Source organism: Pantherophis guttatus, chromosome 2 (assembly GCF_059756535.1).
Source record: "Pantherophis guttatus breed Tessera chromosome 2, ASM5975653v1, whole genome shotgun sequence".
In the NCBI taxonomy this organism is placed as follows: Eukaryota; Metazoa; Chordata; class Lepidosauria; order Squamata; family Colubridae; genus Pantherophis; species Pantherophis guttatus.
In genome coordinates this window covers 229,137,354-229,161,838 of record NC_142064.1, presented here as the reverse complement: position 1 = coordinate 229,161,838, position 24,485 = coordinate 229,137,354, and the positions used below count along the sequence as shown (strand labels likewise).

Genomic DNA, 24,485 nt, shown 5'->3' with positions numbered 1-24,485 from the left:
TACAGCATATACATTTCATACTCATACAATGGCCTAGTAGTGCAACCCTCCTCCAGGCTGGTTCTCCAGCTATGAATTGTAAGAGCTGAAGCCCAAGAAACTTGAAGGGCAAAGGCTGGAAAGAGTTCACTACACTGAGACACATTGAGAATGTGAAAATATATTTTTGGATCCCATTCTGTAGATAACTCTCAAAATTTCTAAATAAAAATATATACTGCTCAAAAAAATAAAGGGAACACAAGCAGAAGACATCCGAAATCTGAATGAATGAAATAGCCTTATTAAATACTTTGTTCTTTACATACAGTAGTTTATACATTGCTCAAATAACTAAAGGGAACACAAAACTACTGTATGTAACAAACAAAGTATTTAATAAAGCTATTTCATTCATTCAGATCTCGGATGTCTTCTGCTTGTGTTCCCTTTATTTTTTTGAGCAGTGTATTTTAGATATAATCCAATTAAAAACATTTTTAAAAAAGATCACAGTAGAATTGATAAACAAGTAGATGCAATATCAAGGGAACATGGTTAGTATACCTGGAGGCTGCATTTCTGATTTCAAATGAATATGAGCTCTTTCAACTATAACTTAATTTCCACAATGCAATTCCACTTCTTTCAGTTTTGGTATGGCAGAATATCAGATCAGCTATTCTGTTTAAAACTGAGATGGAAGCACCACCTTTCTTATCTAATTAATATTTTTATCTCCTGGTGTATCCTCTTTGGATGGAAGGGGTTTAGCTTGCTGGGTATTTGCATCTTACATGAATCTCTTCTATTTAATTATTTATTATTTTATCAAATTTATATAGCCACTCATGTCACACAAGGTGATTTTCTGGGTGACAAACAATAAAACCAACAATTAAAGCAGGATATAAAAATGAATTAAAACAATTAAATAATTAACATAAAGGTCTGGTTTGGCTCTGCAACCAAACAAGACAAACACAGACTTCAACGGATAATTAGAACTGCAGAAAGAACAATGGCTACCACCTGCCTTCCATTGAGGATCTGTATACTGCACAAGTCAAAAAGAGGGCTGTGAAATTATCTACAGACCCCTCACATCCTGGATATAAATTGTTTCACCTTCTACCCTCAAAACAATGCTATAGAGCACTGCTCTATACCAGAACAACTAGACACAAGGACAGTTTTTTCCCGAATGCCATCACTCTGCTTAACAACTAATTCCCACAACACTGTCAAATAATTTACTAAGACTGTATTACTATTATTCTTCTCTTCCTTACTAGTATCTATCTCTTCCCACTTATTACTATAACCATGTTGCTTGTATCTTTCAATTTATATTGTTTTTATTTGTTTCCTAGTACGATTTGATAGCTTATTAGTAACCTTGATTATCACCTCCTCTCCTTTCGCCGCAAACTGAAGACGTGGCTCTTCCGTCAAATAACTTGATCTGCTAGGGGTTGCACAAACTGTAATAATTTTAAATATGGTTTTTAAGGGGTTTTTAACTTATCACTAGGTGTTGTATCTTTTTATTCTTGATGAATGTATTTTATTCTCCTTATGTACATTGAGAGCATATATACCAAAGACAAATTCCTTGTGTGTCCAATCACACTTGGCCAATAAAAATTCTATTCCTCTGGAATGATTTGCCCACCGAGCTCAGGATAGCCCCGGACCTCCTCTCCTTTCGCCGCGAACTGAAGACGTGGCTTTTCCATCAAATAACTTGATCTGCTAGGGGTTGCACAAACTATAATAGTTTTAAATATGGTTTTTAAGGGGTTTTCAACTTATTTTGTTATTTTGTGATTTGTATTATTGATTGTTGTTGTAAGCCGCCCTGAGTCCTTCGGGAGAATGGCGGCATATAAATCACAAAAATAAATAAATAAATATTCTATTCTATTCTAAAAAAAATAAAAACAAGGTTCTGAGAGGGTTAATAAGATGCCATACAGCATCAGTCCATCTGCCACCAGGAAATCCCCTGGCTACTCATTCTGAGGGTTTTCCAGAAGACATACTGGTTGGGCTGACCTCATCTTGGGGAGTGGGAGGATGGATGTTCTAGAGGGCAGAAAAGGCTTATCTCCTGGATCCTGTCATGTGGAACTTCTCAGCAGACAAGGCCTGCAACATGCCTCTCCTGGTAGAAGTACCAGGTAGAAGAAATTGGGGAGAGGTGTTCCCTACCATTGGAGCCTAATAACTGCCACTAAGAGGAGAAGAGGACAGGGGAGTGAAACATTGACAAAAGAAATGAGAGTGAAGAAGACAAAAATAAATGAACAAGATAAAAACATGATAAATCTTTGCTAGGGTACCTTTCTGAAGCATGTGGATATGGCTACAGCAATCTATGCATTAATCATGTCCCATTTCAATGCCTACAAGGTACAGTAATTGGTTGCTGCCCTTGAAGAATAATAGGGGCTGCCCTTGTAGAGTGTCCAAAAACCACAGCTGGTCCAAATTATTGGGAGCCAGATTGCTTTCTTGTGTACATTTTATGAGCTACAGTATACCAATTTTAAATCAACTGCCCTGGCTGCTAATTAGTTTCATGTATGAGTGATTTCCCCCTCCCGGTTCCTGCTGTGCTGCTTCATCATGGGAGGGGGCAGCTGTTCCTGGGAGGGATGAATGAAGAATGCAGAGAGTGAATGCCAAGAGTGCATATTCCCAGCAGGTTTGTCCATGGCACAAAGGTCACCCCAGCTGCCCAGCTAAAGCAAGCAGGAACCTTTATTGGGTAGCTGCAATATAGAAAGATGTCAAGAGGCAGATTATCACTTCAGTGACAATGGCAAAGGCATCAATTCCCACTGCGCAGCAGAAGATAATGGGAAACCACTCCTGTAGTTTTACCAAGAAAACCACATGGATAGAAAATATAAAATTACTGACAATATACTGCCAGATGATGCTACTGAGGAAAAAGATCTTTCAGAGTACTAATGGTGTTTAGGACATGGCAATGGCAAATTGTTCTAAAAAAGCTTGGGAAGAAAACTGCAGGGTTTTCTATCCAGGCAGTCCCCAGGAGTCAAAACTGACTTGAAGGCACAACAACAACAAATATTAATGTAGAAATAGGGATGAGTAGATTAGCATGGTCTGTGTTCCCGATAGGGTGATTTGTCAGACAACAGGAATACTGCAATCTACATTCTACTCTAGAAATGAATGAAATACCCTTGAATGCACATTCCAAAGAATACCAGAATTTCATGCAAATGAATCAATGGATGTTTTTCTGGCAACTAGGAAAAATATTACTTTGTCATGCCTGCAATATCCTTAGCACTCAGCTAGCACACAGCTTCTGAGCCATTTTGTAGACCACAAATCGAATAATAGATGATGGATGGATGGATGATGGGTGGATGGATGGGTAGATATACAATAGATAGATAGATAGACAGACAGACAGAGAGACAGACAGACAGACAGACAGACAGATAATATATATTTATATTTAAAGAAAGTTTGTGTGTTTGTGTGTGTGTGTTTTCCAAGCTTTTGGAAAACAATATATTTAACAATATACAGTATATATCTTGTTAAAAAGACAGGCTTAGCTTTGACAGATGAACTTTGACAGCAGCTGATGAATAATGGATTGCATCACATTCAGCAGATAAAACACACTTATAGCGCCTCTTAAAAGAACTCAGACCTGAATTGTGAATAACACTGTTTACTAAGAAAACTCCACTGTGCATAGATATATTGATGGCAATAGCTTTTTGTTATGTGATTCTTTCGTCTGTCCTCATTCTTGCCATATTTCGTTTCAGTACATGATCCCTAAATTCTAACATTGTGGATTTGTCCGACCCCGTATTTGATTTTGTACACTCTGATTCCTCTTATCTATCTTCAATTTATTCTAAAGAGACCCAAACATTTTACTTTGCTTGTAAGAGACTTTTTTTTAACCCTACTAATCGTTCTGGCTAGACTTTATAATTAAACTACTGAAGTGATAGATTGCTTCTACCTTTTAGGATCAATAATAAAGGAACAAGCAGTCAAGAAATATGGCATAGACTAACACTTGGTAGAGCAACAATGAAGAGCTTGGAAAAGACATTACAATGCCATGATGGATTTATAACTATGAAAACTGGGGTAGTGCAAGCCACTGTATTCCCTGTGACACTTTAGGCCATGATGGTGAACCTATGGCACGCCTGTTTGTCTTCCGGGTTTCTGGTGTGCATGCATGCACGACAATCACCTGTCCTTCATATGCGCGGCAGTGTCAAAAACCGGTGTGCGCATGCGCGCCAGCCAACTGATTGTTGTGTGTGCATGCGGGCCAGAACCTGGAAGTTTGCACACACAGTAGTGCCTAAAACTGGCCTTGCGCATGCATGCTGGCCAGCTGATCGTTGGAGCACATATGCGCTAGAACCCGGAAGTTCGGCTTTTCCGGAGCACGGCCCTACGAGCATGCGTGCGATGTTTCCACGTGACTTTTTTGGCACTCGGTGATGAAAAATTTCACCATCACTGCTCCAGGAAAATGAAAAGTGGACTTTGAAAGAGCAGGATAAGGCGAATATTGATGCTTTTGAACCTCACTGTTGAAAAAGACTCCTAAGGGTATTATGGACAGCCAAGGAAACAAACAAATGCATTGAACAATTCCTCTTGAGGCAAAAATGGCCAGGCTCAAATTACCATACTTTGGACACATTATGCAAAGACCTATGTAGCTCTCTGAAGAAAATGAAAGGAAAAAGAAGCGGACAACGACAAGCAGCAAGACAGAGAGATGCAGTTATAGCAGAAAAGAATGCACTGTTGGATCAAGTTGGGAGCAGGTAGCCATGGAGGAAAAGTATCTCTCTACGAGGTCGCTTAAAGAGTCAACACCAACTAGTTAGCACACAATCAATCAATCAGTCTGGTCATTCTTTTCTACAATTTTCCAGTTCTATAGTTCACTTCTTGAAACCAAAATGGAACTCCAAATGCAATGTATTATACCTTTCTATAATGACGTTACAGATTGGCAGTTTTATTTTTAGTCCCCTTTTGAACTGTTCCTGCCATGGAACTGGTATTTTTGCCCTGTGCTTTTTTCGTTTAACAGCAGTTGCATACTAGGCTGACATTTACACCTACCTCAAATATCCCTTTCCTGAATAGTCTTTACTAAACCAGAACCCGCAAATACATGTGATATTTAACTTTGTGTATGTCACCATGAATCACTATTCTTCTTTCTGTAATATTCATTAGAACAAAATACTCAGATACATTTTGTATAAGTTTGGGAAAGGTCATTGATGGGAATGACATTTTAGAACAGTTTTATGACTCCATCTCTATGTATGCTTGCGGAGAATGAAATGCTATCAACCTTAGCAGAATTTGTTTTCAAGACTCTGCATGATTCTGCACTCTAGAATAGTTGAATTCAGTGAAATACTATATGAGATTTAGAATATCAGGTTGCGCTCCAACATTTAATATCAGTGAGAAATGATTAAATTTAACCAGGATAGTCTAATTCCAATCGTCCTTAGCCTTTTGGCCTCCAAAGAATTGTGAATCAAAAGATAACAGGTTGGGGATCATTAGGATGATCTGAAATTTGACTGTTCTCCAGGAATTGTTATGCATTTATACAGAAATGCATATGGTAGTTCTTTTTTCATATTTCTTTTCAATTATATTTTTGTTTGTTTTTCCTCTATTGTTCACAATTTTTTACTAATTGTGAAGAATTGTTACTCTGCTCCTTTTCTTTAACGTTATACTGCTTGTCCTCTCCAATGTATATTTTTAGTACTTTTTCCCCCTGCTAATTAATAAGAGGCTCTTTATGTCACGTTTTATGAAAAGACAAGAAGTTAGAAGAATCATCTCTTTCACTACCTGTTACAGAATTTTGAAACACTCGATTTGTAATTGCTTCTCAGCTTGCTTCCCTGCCAACTTTAGAAGAAGCAGCCTACACAAACAGTTACCAATTTTTGTACAGAGCTTTGGACAGAGTCCTAGTCGTAGGCATGAAATGCTTACTGCTGTGTAAATTAAATGGGGAGGGAGGGGAAGCTCCCTTTCCTCTATAAAAAGAAAATGGCAGTACTAAAACTAAATCCAGTGATCTACAAATCACCAGTGGCTTTATTTAAAAATGGAACACCGCTATCCATTAGGTTTTCTGTAATGGGAAGTGTCATAGTATTAAGCAAAAAAGCTAGGAAGTGACAGGATAATCACTCAATCAACAACCTACACAGAAAAAGTCGAAAGATGTCAGCCTGAAAATCAACAGGTCCGCTAACCTTTGAGCAACCCATGCAGCTAAAAGAAAAGAGATGCTCAGCTGAACCTGCACATATACGGACATTTATTTTATGTTCAGCCCATAAATTCTATCTACTAAAAGGCTTACTTGCCATTTCAGATTTTTAAAAACCCTCAGCAAAGATTATTTCTCTCTGCCATTTTTTTCCTCCTTGATATAAATCAACAATCTTCTGATATACCGTATGAGGAAAAATATTTGAGCTGGAAAACCTTTTCACCATGATAGATCTGCACAGCCTGTTGCTTAAGTCTTTTTCACACATATGATGAATAAATAGAGAATGTCCTTTGTGTTTAGCTCAGTTCCAGGTGGCTTTGTAGAGATATTATACTTTGTTCAGAGAGGTTTTTTTTTCAACTTCTTAGTCTAACCCAGAGGTGTTAAACTCAAGGCCCGTGGGCTGGATTTGGCCCGTGCGGTGCTTAGATCTGGCCCTTGGGGACACCCTGGAAACAGCAAAGGACCGACTCACGGTGCCTCTGCCAGCAAAATTGGAGCTCAGGAGGGCTGCATGCAAGTCACCCCCCACCTCGAGCTCTGTTTGTCAGGGTGCTAATTAATCCCATTCTGCTTTTGGGTAATTGTACCTTGATTTAGAGACATGGATCGAGACTTTTCCCTTGAAGCATACTTAAGAAAATAAACCCGAAGATATATTTTTCTAAGAAAAACTCATTTATTTGTTATAAAGAAAATAAAACATCTCACTAATCTAAATAGTTACATTTTGGCAACATTCCTGCCGGCCACCTCTCTGCGGCCGGACCTCTTGGCAGGAGAACAAAGAAAGTGAAGGAATGTGGACATGCGCAGTTAGCTTAAAGATAAGAAACTTGGCAAGCTACGGTAAGTCTGAATGTCCAAAAATATGAGCTCATCTGGTAAATACAAAAACGCAGTGACACTGTTTTCACTGGCAGAGGGCTTCAGGAGGCTGTTGCAGACAAAAACAGAGCCCGGGAGAACTGCACACACATGGACTGCAGGACATCAAGCTGGCCATGCCCACCCTGGCCACACCCACTCAGCCCCCCTGGTCAAACACAACCCTGATGCAGCCCTCAATGAAATCGAGTTGAACACCCCTGGTCTAACCTATAGAAGTGGCATTTTGTGATCCAAATGAGGGATCAAATCAGTCCATCCAAATATTAACCAGGTCCAATCCTGTTTGATCAAGCAAGCTTCAGCTGGATGCTACGACATAATCTTCACACACATACATACACATGGACTAACCCAAGGGCTCACAGTTGTACCACAAAATCAATTTTCATCAGGGCTGCAAAAACAAAGTTTGAGCATATATTCTGTTCTTTAAAATTCTCCCTATCCCTCTAAAAAAATCTGTTGATTAGCAGTGTTCTGGGGATGCAGAAAAACAGTGAGAGCATGTATTTGAGAGACTACTCTTAACCAGGAGTATATTCTTAACTTCCTCTGAAGGCAGCAATTTCACTACGCATATGAAAATAGTAATTTTTTTTAATGGTTCTATTATGAAAGACAGGAATGTACCATAAGTAAAAAAACTATTGATGTTGGAAAATTCTTGATGCACATTATTTGAGTTCAGAAACTACTAACCCTTAAACCAAGCCATTTATAGATTTATTTTTTAAAAATACATTGCTAAATACCTGATGTATTTAACATTTCTATAATATGTAATTTCTACATAGCTCTCCTCTTACCTCTGCCAGTGCTTCAGCTTCTAGTGATTTCTGATCGCCAAGACTACTATGCCGAGTTGAGCTACAAGTAGACCTCAGTTGATGGCTATCACTCAATGTCTTTCTGTCTGGATAATTGATACTGCCAGCACTTCCAAACGTTGCCATCCTACGTTTTTCTGGGCTTTCGATCCTACCTCTGTTCAATGGCAGCAAGTGAGGACTGCTAGGACAAGCTGCTGCTCGAGGAGGAGTATCTATTCCTGGACCAAAACCTCTTGGGGGGCTATGGGTGTCACCACCACTTCGACGGCGAGGGATTGCTGCTCCATCAGATCTTAACCTCACCCTGGAAAATAAGACCAACATGCTTGTGAAATCATTGCTTCATATTTCCAAATTCAGCTGGACTGATAACTAAATGTTCATAGAGCTGTTTTAAAGAGGGGAATGTAGTGACTGCCTTGAAATGTCAAGTTGAAGAATCAAATCTCTTAACCTTTCCTATATGGGCTAGTACAGGGCTCTCCCTTATGTTATTTAACATCTGGATATTTGAAACTGCTGGGCTATCTTCTATTAGTTTAAGGTAATGGATCATCAATAAATAAGTAATGCATATTTCTTATCCTGACCTGTGATGGATTTTTTTTTACTCACTATCTAGGCTGTTAGGGAACGGGTGGAATGAAAGAAGCTTAGACTGATTTCCATGAAAGCAAGACTGTTTGACCAGAAATCATCTGGCTCATTATCAGCTGCACGTTAGTTCCAGAGGAAGTCACATATCTTCTGAAGGAACAAACCTGTGATCTGGGAATTCTGTCTTCATGGCTGCTGCTTGTTCCTACAGATAAAGTGCATGATCAGAGATGCCTTCACCCCACTCTGTCTGGAGTGATGGTACTACTATTTTTTGGAACAGAGATCCCTGGTAACTTAAGTCTTGCCCTTGTTACTTCCAGGATGGATTCCTGCAATAATCTCTAAAGGTGGTTGCCTCTGAAGATAACTCGGAATTTCAGCTAGTATAAATAATAGGATAGCTAATGACTGCAAGAGGTGGGAGCTATTTTAACAGAATTACAGCAGTATTGTGGACACTGCATTGGTAGCCTATTTTTTTTCCAGGTTTATTTCAAAGCCCTGGTTATGACCTACAAATGCCTGCAGAGATTGGTACAAGCTACCTTTGGGACAGCAGTTCTGAGAAGAATCCATGCTTTTATGACCCTCCATGATCAAATCAGGATGACATGCTTCACATTCCTGCCCCTGAAGAAGTTACAATTATGAGGGTGAAGAAGAAGCAAGTCTTTTCAATGGCTGCTATAGTGATATACAATGGCTCGAATCAGTGGTGGTATTCAGCTGGTTCTATCTGGTTCAGGCGAATCAGTAGCAGCGGCTGTGGGAGGCTCCACCCACCTGCCCGGACATCATCACATCCCGTTTTTGACGCTCTGCGTATGGGCGGAAGGCCCTGCGCATGTGTAGAGGTAGCGCATGCGCTCACATTTGCAAACCAGTAGCGAAGGTAAGTGAATACCACCTCTGGCTTGAACCCTGTGGCTCACTTCTAGCCTTTACACATAATGGATACTATCATTCTTCACTACATTTTTTGAGTTTAATATTTTTGCAGATACGAATAATTTTAACAATTTCACGTTATTGTAATTTTAAAAATTATTTTTGTTGCTTACACTATAATAAGCAACCTAAAGTCTACTGGTTTATAGTGGATGCAGTGAAATAAATCAATATGCATACTTCTTCCAGTTTAAACTTGGCATTAATTGTGCAAGTCAGCTCACAACTTTTCTACAATCTACGTATTCAGATTGTTTTGCCTGTAGCCAGAAGAGAATGGGGAAGAGAGATAATTGCATCCAAATGAGAATAAAATATTAGGTTTTTTTTACCGTCCCATTACTCCTCCAAATCCATAATCTGGAATATGATCTGTTGGAGACTGTATGTCATTCTTTGATGAGGCTTTATCATCCAGCAGAGGTCCACTGCTTGCTTCACTATCTGCCTTCTGACTAAGGCTGTCGGAAAAGGCATCATCCCTGTGAATGACAAAGAACTCTGTTAAGCTGAGCTTAATGCTTCATACTTAGGAGGGGAAAAACTTGTTCATTAATTTGAGCCAGCGGGTGGGTAAAATAGCAATGGATTTGCTGGGGTTAACCTGTACGACAAACAGTTAGAGGAACTAGGTATGTGTAGCCTAACAAAGAGGAGGTGTTCTGACCTAGGCCTCCTGAGTCAGTAAAACACATGAGTACTCCCAAAAACCTGTTTTATTGCAACAGCTGTGAATTCTGTTCATTCACAAATGAGTCCCAAATAGTTGTAAAGAGTCCTTCGGGATAAGGCTGATAATCACCCACCTTTATCTCCTTTGACATGCTGCCAAAGACCTAATTGGCAAAGCCACACCGAGTCCAGAATCAAACAGAGCTTCAGACTTTAAACTGCACAGAATTAACAATGTTGCTTCCTGCAAAGGCCCACATGCCTTTGCTCTTCTTTTAAGTCTGAGGGGGCCAATCATCTTCAAGCCCTACTCCCAAGTCATCCCTTTTGTTTTAACTGTTCTTGCCTCCTGGCAGCTCTGCACATGCGTGCACTGGGAACAGGCATCCCCTGTTCCTCTGCCTCGCTGAGGTCCAACTCTGGAGGCTCCGGAGGCAGCACATACCTCCCAGATGGCCCTTTCTCTGCCTCTGACACAGAGCCCTTGTCCGAGCCTTCCCCAGATTCCAGGACTGGCCCATGTTCCTCCCCAGTCTCCTCATTGTCCAACTCTGCTGCCAGCTCCGCAGGCTGCTGGCGGACCACAACAGAAGGAGTAGGACTGAAGGGCTGTCACAGAGAAGACAGGATCAACTTATTCTCCAAAGCCCCAGAAGGCAGGACAAAAAGGAATGGGTGGAACTCATTAAAAGAGAGATCCAACCTGGAACTAAGAAGAAATTTCCTGACAGTGAAAACAATTTATCAATGGACAGCTTGCCTCCCAGAGTTGTGGGTGCTCCATCACGGGAGGTTTTGAAGAAGACAATGTAGAGCCATTGTACAGGATGGTATAAGGTCTCCTGCCTTGGGTAGGGGGTTGGACTAGAAGACTTCCAAGATCCCTTCCAGTCCTATGATTCTAGTTGATTATTTAGGGGTATTGTATATCAGGATATCAGAAAAGCTTGAGTTTCTACCCTGTTGGCTGCTCATCTTTGAAAACTTTACATAAATCCCCTGTACACAATTAAACATACTTTCTTTTTTCATCTCATGCATAAGTCTTCTCTTTTCTTATGGCTGGATGCCAATAAAGTTTACACACTGTGTCCTGTAGGATTGGAGCATACAAACGCAGAGCTACCTGACTTACTTTAATTTTACAACTGTTCATTACAAAGGAAGTTTGATGTAGCAGTTGAAGTATCAGACTAAAAACCAGGAGACAGTGAGTTCTAGTCCTGCCTTAGACAGAAAGCCAGCTGGGGTCCTTGGATCATTCACTTTTTCTCAGCCCTAGAAAGGAGGCAGTGGGAGAAGAAGAAGAAGAAGAAGAAGAAGAAGAAGAAGAGGAAGAGGAAGAGGAAGAGGAAGAGGAAGAGGAAGAGGAAGAAGAAGAAGAAGAAGAAGAAGAAGAAGAAGAAGAAGAAGAAGAAGAAGAAGAAGAAGAAGAAGAAGAAGAAGAAGAAGAAGAATCATATTTGGTATAGCTATTTTTTTTTCTCACTGGGTAACAATCAATATTTAGCACACGTCCCTAATTTATTGAGAAGAATATGTCAAAAAGATAGGTGAAGAGTACCAGCCACTACCAGAATCTAATGAATTGGATTTAGAAAAAGAAAAGTCTTGGACAGCCTGAATTTTTAAGGAAAAATCTTCCTTAGCTCTTTCAAAGAAAAGGCTCCCACCGCTGTCATCACACATATATTTTTCATATTTCAGTGAATGTTGTTTTTTCTTTTTTTAAAAAAAGGATTCAATTGGCTGCATCACACTGACAACACTGTTTCAAATGTCAACATGGTTAGCTGTCAACAATGGAATTAGTCATCACCAATGTGTCCACAGAGATCATCTATATCACAACCATTTGGTGAGGGGAGGTCTAATGGGAAGCAAGGGATGAAATGGATGACGAAATGATGTTGCAATGACGCATGTAGAAAATGCTGGGGGTTGTGTTCTGACATCCTAAGACACAGTTTGTCATTTCTCATCTTCACAATTAGCAGTAGATGCCTAGGATCTGTACAAAAATGGGGTGAGGGGGGAGAAAATAACACAGAGCCTTCATGCTTCATTGAATTTCAACTCCCTTGAGACCCCAGCCAACCTAGCTTCCAAAACGGGAAATTTGCTTTAGAACTTCTTGTTACATAATTAGAATTCTTGCCTGTAAAATTAGAAGAAATTCTGAAGAGCAGAGATTATATTTTGTCCTGAACACAAGTTATGTTTTACAGAAATTTCTATTCTTAAACCTCATTTCATTACTACTTGAGTATATGGTCCTCTCTGGTTATTCTAGGTATCAGAATATATCATATTTGATGTCACTGGACCACAGTAATAATATAGAAAATCTAGAAAAGACCTGGGCTTTACATTAAGTTCTAATTCTATCACCTGGGCATAACAATGTCCATGAAGATTTTGGAAACTAAAACCACCCATTGTGATGCAAATAAAAAACTTTAAAAGGTGGTCTAGAATTCTTTTCAGTTCTATGTTGAGTAAGACAAACTAACTCCAAGATTGGTTTTAATTTTGAGAACCCCTTCCACGGTTATTATATTACATTTACATTATAAATCACTATGTACTACAGATATCTGCATTCTTGATTATACCCCTAATGCCTAGATTCAATTAAGACTTCAAGAATTGTGGACTTCTTCTGCATATGGATTATCACATAATGTATTATCACATAAAACTGGAGCATTCTTGCAGGAATGGATTATAAATATATGTTATTTTTCAACTGTTAGTTTCCGATGGTTGAGGGGATTACATGAGGGCAAGAAAAAGACTTAAAGCAATATGGTCGTTTTTTTCGCACTCTTCTGTTGTAGTATAATTCTCAGTGCTTTTTTTCCCCTTTGTTTTTATTATGATTATGGTGACCTTACAATTATACTATTAATAGTGTTGATAATACATACATATTTATTCTACTGATTAGCTGGATGCATTAATATAATGCAGTAAGACCTCCAGTGAGAACATTATCTCTATCTCTAATTAATCTTTCTTTCTTTTTTCTTTTTTCATTCTTTCTTTCTCTCTTTTCATTCATTCATTCATTCATTCATTCATTCATTCATTCATTCTTGGTGAATGCTAAGGGCAAGAGGGATGCCTCCAGGTCTGCACTAGCTTAAGGCAGCTCTTTTACTCCTAAAAAAAACTTTTATAATACATTTCCTCAAACCTTGGCTTTACCCACTCCAATTAGTCCCTTTTTCCTCCTTCTGTCTGTTAGAAAAAGCAGAAATAACAATATTTTCCTTTATTACTAGAGGCAGTAAAAAAAATACACATTAAATTAAAACATTAAAGGGAAACTATTAATTTATTAATCAATATAGCTGCTCAGTCTCACTTGTTGAGATGGGCAGTTATACAAAATGAATAAATACATGAAAATTGGCTACATCCATTTACCTTTGGAATGCTGCTGAAAGAAATCACGATACAGTCTTCAGGTGGAATAAATTCTCTAATTTTACTTCCCATATCATTTTTTTAAACACAAAGGTACAGGAAAGTAACTGTCGTTAAGATAATGCAGGCCTTGCTACTTCAAGGGAGGGTACTAGCTATTCAGAGTAGATGGCATTTAAATGGAAAGCATCTAAACATTAATTCTATAATTTTTAAAAGTATTGTAGCTACAAAACAGATGCGGAAGTATACTGTAGGGTAATTGTTTTCTCTAAGACTTTTTAAATTCTATTTTCTGAGTTAGTTGATTTGTACTATAAACCACTTGAAGTACATTGATGCTGACACTAATTACTTTTATAACTTGCATGTATATTTGTCCTACTGTGTTTGTTTTTTTCAGATAAACCATCAAATCATTTTAAATACTCTTTTAACAAAACACAATGTAGTGTATACCTTTGTTGCTTCTGCTGCTAGTCCTGATCTTTTATATTTGCATATCTATACTGTATACTGTTAAAATTCTCAGGTCTGTTTGATTGAAACCTTCAATTGAGTGAAACTGGAAAGTATATAAGGCAACAGTTATTGAACCAAGATAACTCAATGGGCTAATTTACAGACTCCTGTCGGAATGAAATTTGGGAAAGTTGTGGCAGTTTCAGCATATCATGCCTTCCCAGAAACCTGGAGGTTGTATGGCGTAAGGGGAGATGGGACAGCCAAATACCCAATCTCTTTGCCACCTCCATCTGGCATCTGCACTCAGTTGAGTGGCGGTTGGCTGCTTTAGAACTGAAGCCATAAATGATATACCAATTTCCCATTTTCCTTAGAAGACCAAAACTGTACTTCGTATAGCTAAATGTCTATTTAGCCTCTTGAAAAAGCACCTTTGTACTTCGTATAGTCTTATCTTTTTTACTGAATACAAATACAAACTACTATATTATTTTTAAAAAAATTACTTACATGTCTTGAACCACAATATATTGATGTGGTATGAGGCCATCTACTCCATTATGGCGTCCTTCCCACCAGTCTTCAGATGCCCGATGGTACAAGAGAAGGGAAGCTCCTTTTTTGAAGGATAATTCACGTGGGGATCGTCCAGTATAGTCAAACTTGGCAATAGCTTCAATCTGTTCCACTTCTATAAAGTTGGGCAAACAGCAATAGAAGAAAGATCAAATTACAGAGAGTGATTAAAATTCACTATAGTTTGTTTAATGCAGTAATGTATTCCTGGAACAGCATGAATGTTTCTTATCTAAAGATATTTCTTTGAAGGCTATTTTTCCTACTTTCCCTAGGAAACAGAATATTGTCACCTTAATGTTAAGGTACTACATTGTAATTTAAGTGCAAGTGGGAAAGAAGGGAGGGGGTAGTAGCTGACAGCTGGGATAAGATTCCCTACATTTTGCTAAATTGAGGGGGGGAATCTTAAGAGTCCCAGGAAATATGAAGTTAGCTTAAATCCCTCAGGAGACAAAGTGGTGAGTTGACCTCAACTTGGTGGCACACAATCAAATCAATCATCACTTCTGATGAAATTCTAATAAAACCTGTTTATCTGAGGCAAAAATGGGAAAAGCATACATATCCTGAGGAAGATTTGTCTTTCAAACTATCTCTTTTTAAAAGCTATAATTTATTTCCAGCCAAAAGTAGCTTAAAAATAAAAATACCCAGGTTTATGAGTTTAACTCTATTGATCCCATTAGACCTAGCCTCCAACATGTATTTCTATAGTCTGAAGAAATTTATACAGGACTATCTAACACTAGCAATAAACAGTTCTGCATACTATCAAGCATCATCTTTTTAATAAACCCCTGGCTGTCTACCACTCAAACCAGAATGTGGAATAACATGAACCTTAATCAGATCCAGCAGAACAATTTTAATGTTCTTGACTGCTTAAAGGCAGAAAGCAACAGACATCTTATGAAACAGATTTCATATGTTATCATCTTGGTACAGCAATACTGTGAAACAGCCCTCAGTCTAAATTAGCTGGGGCTCTACATTTTCTGCTAAAATGCTCTTTAACATCAGCTCGACATTATATGGGAATTGTAACCCTGAATGTATGAAGAGCAACATTTGGGGTATCTTACACCATCTGCCTTTGTATGGTTCGAATGAAGCAACTTTTAATAGCAATATATAGTCTCAAGATGACTTCCAAAAATAGCCATACAATCTAGATAAAATATCTAACTCCCCACCAGTACACTGGACCAGATATGTGGAATTAGACTCCAAGAGGTTATATAAATTCTTAAAATAAAACAGCTCTTCCTCTCCATGCTTGGGTTATGGTTAATCACCCAGAAACTCCAATCAAAACTATTAACATAACCATTCAGGCATAAAATTGCCTAAATGGAAGCTTGCTTGCTTCAACTTTTTCAGTCAAGAAAGGCTGTTTGTCACCCACACTGAAAAATGAAGGTTGACATCACCCTGCTCCTTTCAAACATTCATCTTCAATTAGCTGATTTATCCTTTACTCCTCTTATGCCCTTAGTTCCAATAAACAATTATGTCAATTTTCCCATAACCTGTACTGGTAAGGTACTGGATTTGGATATTTGCATCACTAAAGAGAAAGAATTAATGGAACTAAAAGCCGTAAAAACAAATGAAACAGAGGCATGCTAAGTTCAAGTAAAATACAGGGTTCTATAACAAGGTTTCCTAAATGGTAAAATAAGCCAACGTTTGTTTCTAGGCATATTACTTTATACTGATGTCCAAATCAACTTGGGGGGGGGGGCGGAGATGTGATCAAATAGCTATATTATGTGTGCAGATACAGAAAAAAATGTGTTCTGAAACTTAGCATTCAAAAGTAAATGGACATAAATAGATATAAATATAACATGGAATGAAGGAATAGAATTCCTCAGGTTTTTGTCATTTAATCCTGTATAAATTTTTCAACTTAAAATAATTTTTGTGAGACAGGGAAAGATGTGTCAATTTTTTTTTAAAAAAAGTCCTGTACTGTCTCAAAGTCTGCCAAATCTCATAAAATTCCCCAAGACCATAAGTCTGGGGAATGTCACCACCATGTTAGTATTATGCACACAACTCTTATGATAATAATCTCCAATACCTTTATACAATAGTTTAAATAAATCCAGGAAACAAAGAAATAGTCTGTACAGTTAAGGTATGTTTGACTGAGAAATCTTATAGTTTTCACTTGACAACAAAGCCAAGTGGAAAATCTGACAAGGGTCATCAGTTTCAAAACGCTGTCAGTTATATCTTTCCCTACACTTAAAAATTGCTTTTTATTTTTTTCTTCCCGGGAAACATATTATAAACTGGAAATCTAAGAACAGGTAGATTTCAATTTACAACCACAATTAAGCTCAAAGTTTATGTTGCTAAGTGAGAAATTTTTTACATGAATTTTGCCCCCTTTTACAACTTCTCTTGTCACATTTGTTAAGTGAATTACTGCAGTTGTTAAATTAGTAACACGGTTGTTGAGTGAATCTGGTTTCCCCACTGACTTTGCTTGTCAGAAAGTTGCAAAAGGTGAACACACGACCTCAGTACACTGCAACCATCATTTTTTTTTTAAATTTGATTTATATACCGCCCTTCTCCGAAGACTCAGGGCGGCTTACAATGCGTTAAGCAATAGCCTTCATACTTTTGTATATTTATACAAAGTCAGCTTATTGCCCCCACAATCTGGGTCCTCAATTTACCTACCTTAGAAAGGAAGGAAGGCTGAGTCAACCTTGAGCCTGGGGAGATTCGAACTTGCAGTAATTGCAAGCAGCTGAATGTTAATAACAGGCTATTAGCCAGCTGCGCCACCAGGCCCCTTTATAAATGTGAGTCAGTTGTGTCAAATATCTGAACAAAAATCATGTGACCATGGGGATGCTGCAATGGTCGTGAGTGTGAAAAATGGTCATAAGTCACTTTTTTCAGTGCTGCTGTAACTTCAAACGGTCACTAAATGAACTATTGCAAATCGAGGACTTACAAGCATCGATGTCCTTGATGCACAAGACTTTTTTTCAAAGAACATTTTTCCATTTCTTTTTCTTACCATAAAACTGGAGCTACGTAAAATAACCATCAAATTGGAGGCATCACTTTCACGTCAAATAGAATTTTAACGTATTAAACAGGCTGTCAGAATAACTTCCATATTGCCTTGGAATTCAATCGTGACAACAGTGGAAAAATCCCATCCTTACTTCAATTACACATATTTCAAGGAATTTTATTAGTACCTATTGGCAGTGTCAAACATAAAGAGACATCCTGTCCTGCAAACAGCCATATGTTAATCTAGGGAAACTTGGTTAGTTATTAAATGAACGTTAGCATTTCACAATGTAAACGCTGGTAGATTTTTGTAGACACAATTGTCCATGGCTTGTTTCTACCCTCACCGTCATCACTGGTGTGTGGCTCTGTGCCATTGTCATGATCTCCTTCATCAATAGTGCCCGGTTCACTGTGTGGGCTGTCACTGAAATCAAAAGTGGAATAAATAAATGCACTGAGGTTTTTAAAATGGGGATAAAAGGAAAAAGATATGTGGACTCCTTACTAACAAGTAAAGGCAGGAAACTTCAATTTGCTCTCAACAATTTCAGAATTGCAAAACTGGAACATCTCAGATTTAATTTAAAAAAAAAAAAACCCTGCAGTACAGGTCTGCATACCCATGAGAATGTTTTCATTTTAAATATATATATTCAAAAGAATATCTTGGATGAACATGAATCCTGCTAGAATTAGTTTGCAATACCATTTTACCTTCAACAAATCTACTACTGCATTTCTGCTTCCACTGTATCTGCATTGTTGAATATCTTGCTGTTAACTGCTCCTCCTATCATTCTTTCTCCACATAGTAAGAGAAGCCCAATTAAGCTTCTTAATTGTTACAATTCATTGTAACAACATAGCAACAACTTTGGTGGCCAAATATAATGCCATCTTGCCCATTATGCTTCACTCGAGAAATGACCCAAACATTGGCATAGTTGGGCGAGTTCTGAAAATGCCAAACAGTCCTAAGCCACTGTTTAAGCCAGAGGTCTTCAAACTTGGCAGCTTTAAGACTTAAGTCTTAAAGCTGCCAAGTTTGAGGACCCCTGGTTTAAGCTGTCATGACTTAACTGCCATGGAGGAAAAATATTTTCACTTTTTTCCCCCCAACTGTGGCGAGCTGAATGCCTTGTTGGAAAAATATACAGTTCTTTCTCAGAAATAAGCACAGACATGAGAGTTGAGTGATGTCTGACAGTAGTGGCACCTGACGGCAGCATCTATACAATGAGAGTTTTGATCATGAAGAAAAGGGCTGTTGCAACGTACTCCAGTGCAAAGTGATTGGTAAGAGCCCTTCATTAAACAGTTGTGGACAGTAAAGGACAGGCATCTGTTTACTTGTTCTGCTCCAAGTGAATTAAAGAGCTTCCCTCATCTTGCGGTAGGAACTGGGCCTGGTTCCTATGAAATGGAATAACTCGCCATGGCCATCTCGCCACAGCTATTTTACCAACTCACCATGGCCATCTTGCCAAGGGACAATTCTGTGCGCGATAACTCAACACAATAAATGTTATCTGCCACTGTTTCCTCAACATTATTTCCAAATGGAAATAATATCAAAGAAACAGTGGTGGACAGTATTTATTGTTTTGAGTTATCCCGCATGGAATTGTCCAGGGCAAGTTGTCTCATGGCAAGTTGGCCGATGGCAAGATGACTATGGCGAGATGGCCATGGCAGGTTGACCATGGTGAAATGACCATGGCAAGTTGGCCATTGCAAGTTGTCCTAGACCCTGGTTTCTATTGTCTTGTATTTTATGCAGTGATTAAAAAGAGTTCTTTAAAGGTATCAGAGCTAATTCAAACAAAGTTTAAATAATTTTGGTGGAACTTGTTTATTTTATTTACATATTTCTGTCTCATGGCAATATGCCTAATATATTTGTTCAAGGAATGAAAATTAGGATTGAAGGCCTAATCCTACATCCCTTCCATTATCCAGAACTGAAGTGCCAACTATGTAGCAGAAGACTGGTTATCAATTAATGGGCCCATGCCAAGAAACTGACATAGCTAGTGCCTGCTAGCCACATTCCCACCTTAGCAGGATGGGAACATCTGTTTTGTGTTTGAGAAGAAATTTTAAGCTGACATAATAGGAAACAGAGTCTTTGTAGACTTGTCCCATTTTATATAACAGATCTAATGGAAACAGACATTCATTGATCTGTTCCTTAGATTTTAGTCTGTCACAAAAGCCCATTAAGAATGCACTGGTGCCTGGAAAGTAGGAGCTAGACAGCATGAGATAAACTGTCATTGCTATCATCACCATCTGCTCCTGCTGTTATTTGTTCCCATTCCTGCTAACAATTGTTTTAAGAAAAGGCTACTTTGTTCTTTTTCACACAAAGTTTTACTGCCATCCTAAGTGGCTTCTGTCACCAGTCAGGATTGCCCTTCTTTTCAAGAGCAGCCATCTTAAGTTCTCTGTTGCTGTAGAAACCAGAAGGGAGGAGTCCAGGGTGGAAGTCAACTTCTGGAGCAAAGTGTCCTAGATAGTTGCCCCAGATAATGGGGCAAAGGCCATGTAGATCAAGAGGTGTCAAACTTAATTTCATTGAGGGCCGCATCAGGGTTATGTTTAACCTTGGGGGGAGGGGGTGGGGGGGCAGGGGCATGGCCAGCTCGACGTCATTCTTGTCGGGGGCACCTGTGGTGGCCCGAGCACTCTGCCAGCAAAAATGGGCTCCCAAGCTCCATTTTTGGCTGTGACGGCCTCCTGCAACCCTCTGCCAGTAAAAACGGAACTCAGGAGGGCCACATGAAGCCCTCTCAAGTTCCATTTTCACTACCAAAGGCACCAGAGGCTGGTCCTTCACTGTTTCCAGGGTGGCCCCGGAGGCCAGAACTAAGCACCCCATGGACTGGATCTGGCCCCAATGTAGATGATTACATGAAAAACTGCTGGAAACCTATTGAATCTAAAACAGTTGGCAGCTACATGTAAAGTTTCCTTCAAGTCATAGTCAACTCCTTATGCCTTCATGGACACATTTACATGAATTTTATTATCAACCATATGGAAATGGTGAGGATTTTTCAGAATGAATGGCCATGATTTAGTTTTCTGGTGTCCTGATTAATTAGGATACCAAAAAACTAGAGTACAGTGATTCAGCCAAAAGTCTCATCACTGCTTGATTGATGTGAGCTATGAAAACCTATACTAGAATATGAGCATGGTTTACCATTTCCTCCTTTCAGGATGTTTTATTAAGTTTCTGAGAGTTCTCTACAGTTATACAGAGCTATGTAGGGAAGTAAAATAAGTAATAAAAGGTAAAGGTAAAGGAACATTTGTTAAAAAGAGGATATATTTATATGTTGTATGGGATGTGTTTGTCATAATGTGTAGTAATAAAACAATAAAACTTTTTTTTTCAGGTAAAGGTAAAGGATTTTTACTCTGCTAGTCTTTGCCGACTATAGGGGGAGATGCTCATCTCTGTTTCAAGGCCACTGAGCTAGCACTGTCAGAAGACATTTCCAGAGTCATGTGCCCAGTATGATGTCATAGAGCATTGTTACCTTCCCATGATGTGGTACCTTTTTATCTACCTGCATTTGTTTGCTTTCAAACTGCTAATTTGGCAGGAGCTTGGACAAGGACAGGAACACACCCCGTTGCATGGAGCTTGGATTTTAAACCTGAGCTACTGGCTTTCTAACTGACAAGCCCAGCATCTTAATCACTGAGCCACCGTGCCACCCAAAATAAGGAAAAATGGGATTTAGGCTAGGAGTGTTGGTCTTAGCTGAATTGTCGTTTGAAATATTTTCAGTTATTTTTCAGGTTTAACCCCCCCCTCCCCCAAGATTGCTTCATTCATATAGACTTACCTGGGAGCAAGTCCCACTGAACTCAACTGGGTTTATTTCTGATTAGACATGTATAGGATTTAATTGTTAGCTTTTGGGAATAATTATCAGTTTAGTGTAATTGCTAAGCCCATCAAGACAATGAACTGTTAAACAAGAGTACACTGTAAAATAAACAAAAATGCTTTTAAGAACCTTCACTGTTTGCTCTAATGCGAGCAATGACTTCATGATGAACCCAATAATTAAAATCTAACCCATCCCTTGGCAACCTGGTGTATTCTATAAGTTTTGGACTTCAACTCCCATAAACTGCAACCAGTAAGAGTTGTGGCAACTATAATCAACAGAGACTAAAGAAAAACCTAATCTCACCTAAGGGCAAAGTATCATATAGTCAGGAAACAATATTTAAATAGTAACTTTTGTTCAAAATAATGTAAAGTTGATGGAAAAGATGACTTCGGCTACTGGATATAAGAGGATTACGTTTATTCTATCTAAACTAGAGTTAGGAAACACATGGCTGACCTATTACTCCCAGCAACCATGTCCAAGCCTCACCAGAGTGTGGAGACAAGAAGAAAATGTGGTTTTTAGCCTGAAAAGTCTTGTCATTTGTATCGAAACAAATCTTACTAATGCATCAAAATATGCCCCAAATGAGTAAAATGTGTGCTAAAAATAACAACTCTTGATAGATGAATTTATATATTTCGATCTCTGTATTTCTTCATGGAATCAGTACTACATGTACTAAAAAGCAAAATCATTGAAACAAAAAAGGTGGCAAGAGATTGGTAGTTTCTTCAAAAAAAAATAAGACAGAACTCCACATTTGGAGAACATAAACTAATATCAATTGATTGAGAACAAGGACAGTAGGAGGTAATAGACCCAACCCATGCCCTGATTATGGGCCATTAAAAAGAATTTGGGTTTCCCCTATGGAAAGAAGAATGTTGGATTGAGTGAAATTGGTTCCAAACCATCTCTATTTATATTCTGAAAAGACCTGAAAATGAATTAGGCTCCAACTTCCATTGGGTTCCTACATTCCATTAGCACAACATTATTTGAAATCTTCCTGGGTAACTCAGAGATTTAGAAACAAAAATAATTATTTTTGTTTATAATTATAGTTATACTATAATAATTATACTATAACTATAATAATTATAGTTCATACATGCACAACAATCCATTCCAGTCTGGGCAGAGAAATAACCCTGTATCAATCTTACTATTTAAATTAAAAACACCTGAAATAAGCACCCCACAATTTAACAAGAAGAAATTCCTAACCTTTTTAAGATGCTAAAGGCACATATTTCATTTCTAAGTTTCTTACCAGTACTCTTCCCCACCAGTCATGCATTTTTCATAAACAGGTCCTTCCAGTTCCCTGAGGGTAGGGAAGATGGCCTCATGATTGATTATGATGGTTTTGATGACCTCATTGACATGAGCCTGGCAGGACACTGGATCCTGTCCATCTGGGATATGCATCAAAGTTGGTCCAAAGCAGATGGCTAGATTGTAGGGATCCATCATGTTCTCATCACTGTATTGTGACAAGCTGAAAATACAAGTAACCCACAGCTACGACATCATGCTTCAAGTAATATACATATAGTGCTCTACAGTCATTTCCTCTAGCTGGGCAAAAAGCAACAATTACAAGTAATGATGGTCAAGGGACACTCCTCCCTTTTGCCCAGTGCTAGGTTTGAGGAAAAAGAGAACGCTGAAAGGGAAGAGTATTGACCAGGGAAGGCTATTACAGCTCCATTCAAAGTAAATAGTTAAAGAAAATACTCACTGGTTAAGGAAAGCAAAGAGGTATCTCATTACAATGATGACAGCTCGTGGCAAGGTGATAATGATTTGCTGGATCTGGTGCACTCTTTCGACAGGGTTTTCAATTTCTGTAACATAAAAATGAAACGTGTGTTCAGATTCAACCTCTCATTTATTTATTTATAAGCACATGCATCCCAACATTTGTTTACTTATTGCACCCTGGACTTGAAGCAGTTCACAGTAACAAAAATGGTATCAGAACAAGTCAAACAGTTGACTGGGTTTCTTATAGACACAGTCAAAGACAAACAACTTGGAAGTCAACCTCCCAAAACAATCTGCTATTCTGCAGGACAGGCACTTCCTTCCCTTTGCACATCAAGTTGCCCTTTCTCAAACAAGTAGGAAATATTTGAAAACTGTCAAATAAAGACATAGTAATCCAAGAGCAGAACTGAGAAGAGATGTTGTGTATATTCACTACATTATTAGGTGGCAAAATTAGCATTAGAACTGACCAAAGGAAGTTTGGATCCAAGACCAACAATTCCTCCTCAAAGCAAACGAACTGATTGGACAGACTGTGGGGATGGTGGTACTTCTTCTGTTGGTCACTACAGGTAGTCCTTGACTTACAATTGATTGCTTAGTGACCAAGCTATGACAGACCTTCCCTATAACGCTACATATAACCTGGATTTGAAGTCACAATGCTCCCCCTTAGGTCACATGATTGTAGAAGCTCTGCTTGATTTTATGGCCATATGCAGCATCCCAAGTCATATGTTTGTGATTTATAACTTTTTTTGGTCAGAAATTGCCATTTACTTCCTGTTTCTGGCAAAAAACACCCATTGTGGACAATGGATATACTTAATGGCTGTGATGTTTACTTAACCACTGCTGCAAAAAAACTCATAAAATCAGATGCAGCCACACGGTGACCTACTTAACAGCCAACATGACTTATGACTATAATTCTGAGCTCAATTATGGTCGTAAGTCAAAACTACTAGAGACTAGATATAATTTACAAACTAATGTTGCTTC

General features: G+C 38.5%; 1 protein-coding gene across 2 annotated transcripts in view; it reads right to left on the bottom strand.

The window, feature by feature from the left end:
- The window catches only part of SRGAP3 (SLIT-ROBO Rho GTPase activating protein 3), a 209,337-nt gene that overhangs the window by 1,416 nt on the left and 183,436 nt on the right, over positions 1 to 24,485 (bottom strand). For both annotated transcript variants that reach the window (XM_034431627.2, XM_034431628.2), the window contains exons 16-21: positions 23,455 to 23,560; positions 22,984 to 23,211; positions 18,138 to 18,217; positions 14,677 to 14,857; positions 9,930 to 10,079; positions 8,026 to 8,353 (exon numbers count right to left, since the gene is read on the bottom strand). In XM_034431627.2, the coding sequence (XP_034287518.1) occupies positions 8,026 to 8,353; positions 9,930 to 10,079; positions 14,677 to 14,857; positions 18,138 to 18,217; positions 22,984 to 23,211; positions 23,455 to 23,560 (1,073 nt within the window). The remainder of the gene's footprint in view (positions 1 to 8,025; positions 8,354 to 9,929; positions 10,080 to 14,676; positions 14,858 to 18,137; positions 18,218 to 22,983; positions 23,212 to 23,454; positions 23,561 to 24,485) is intronic.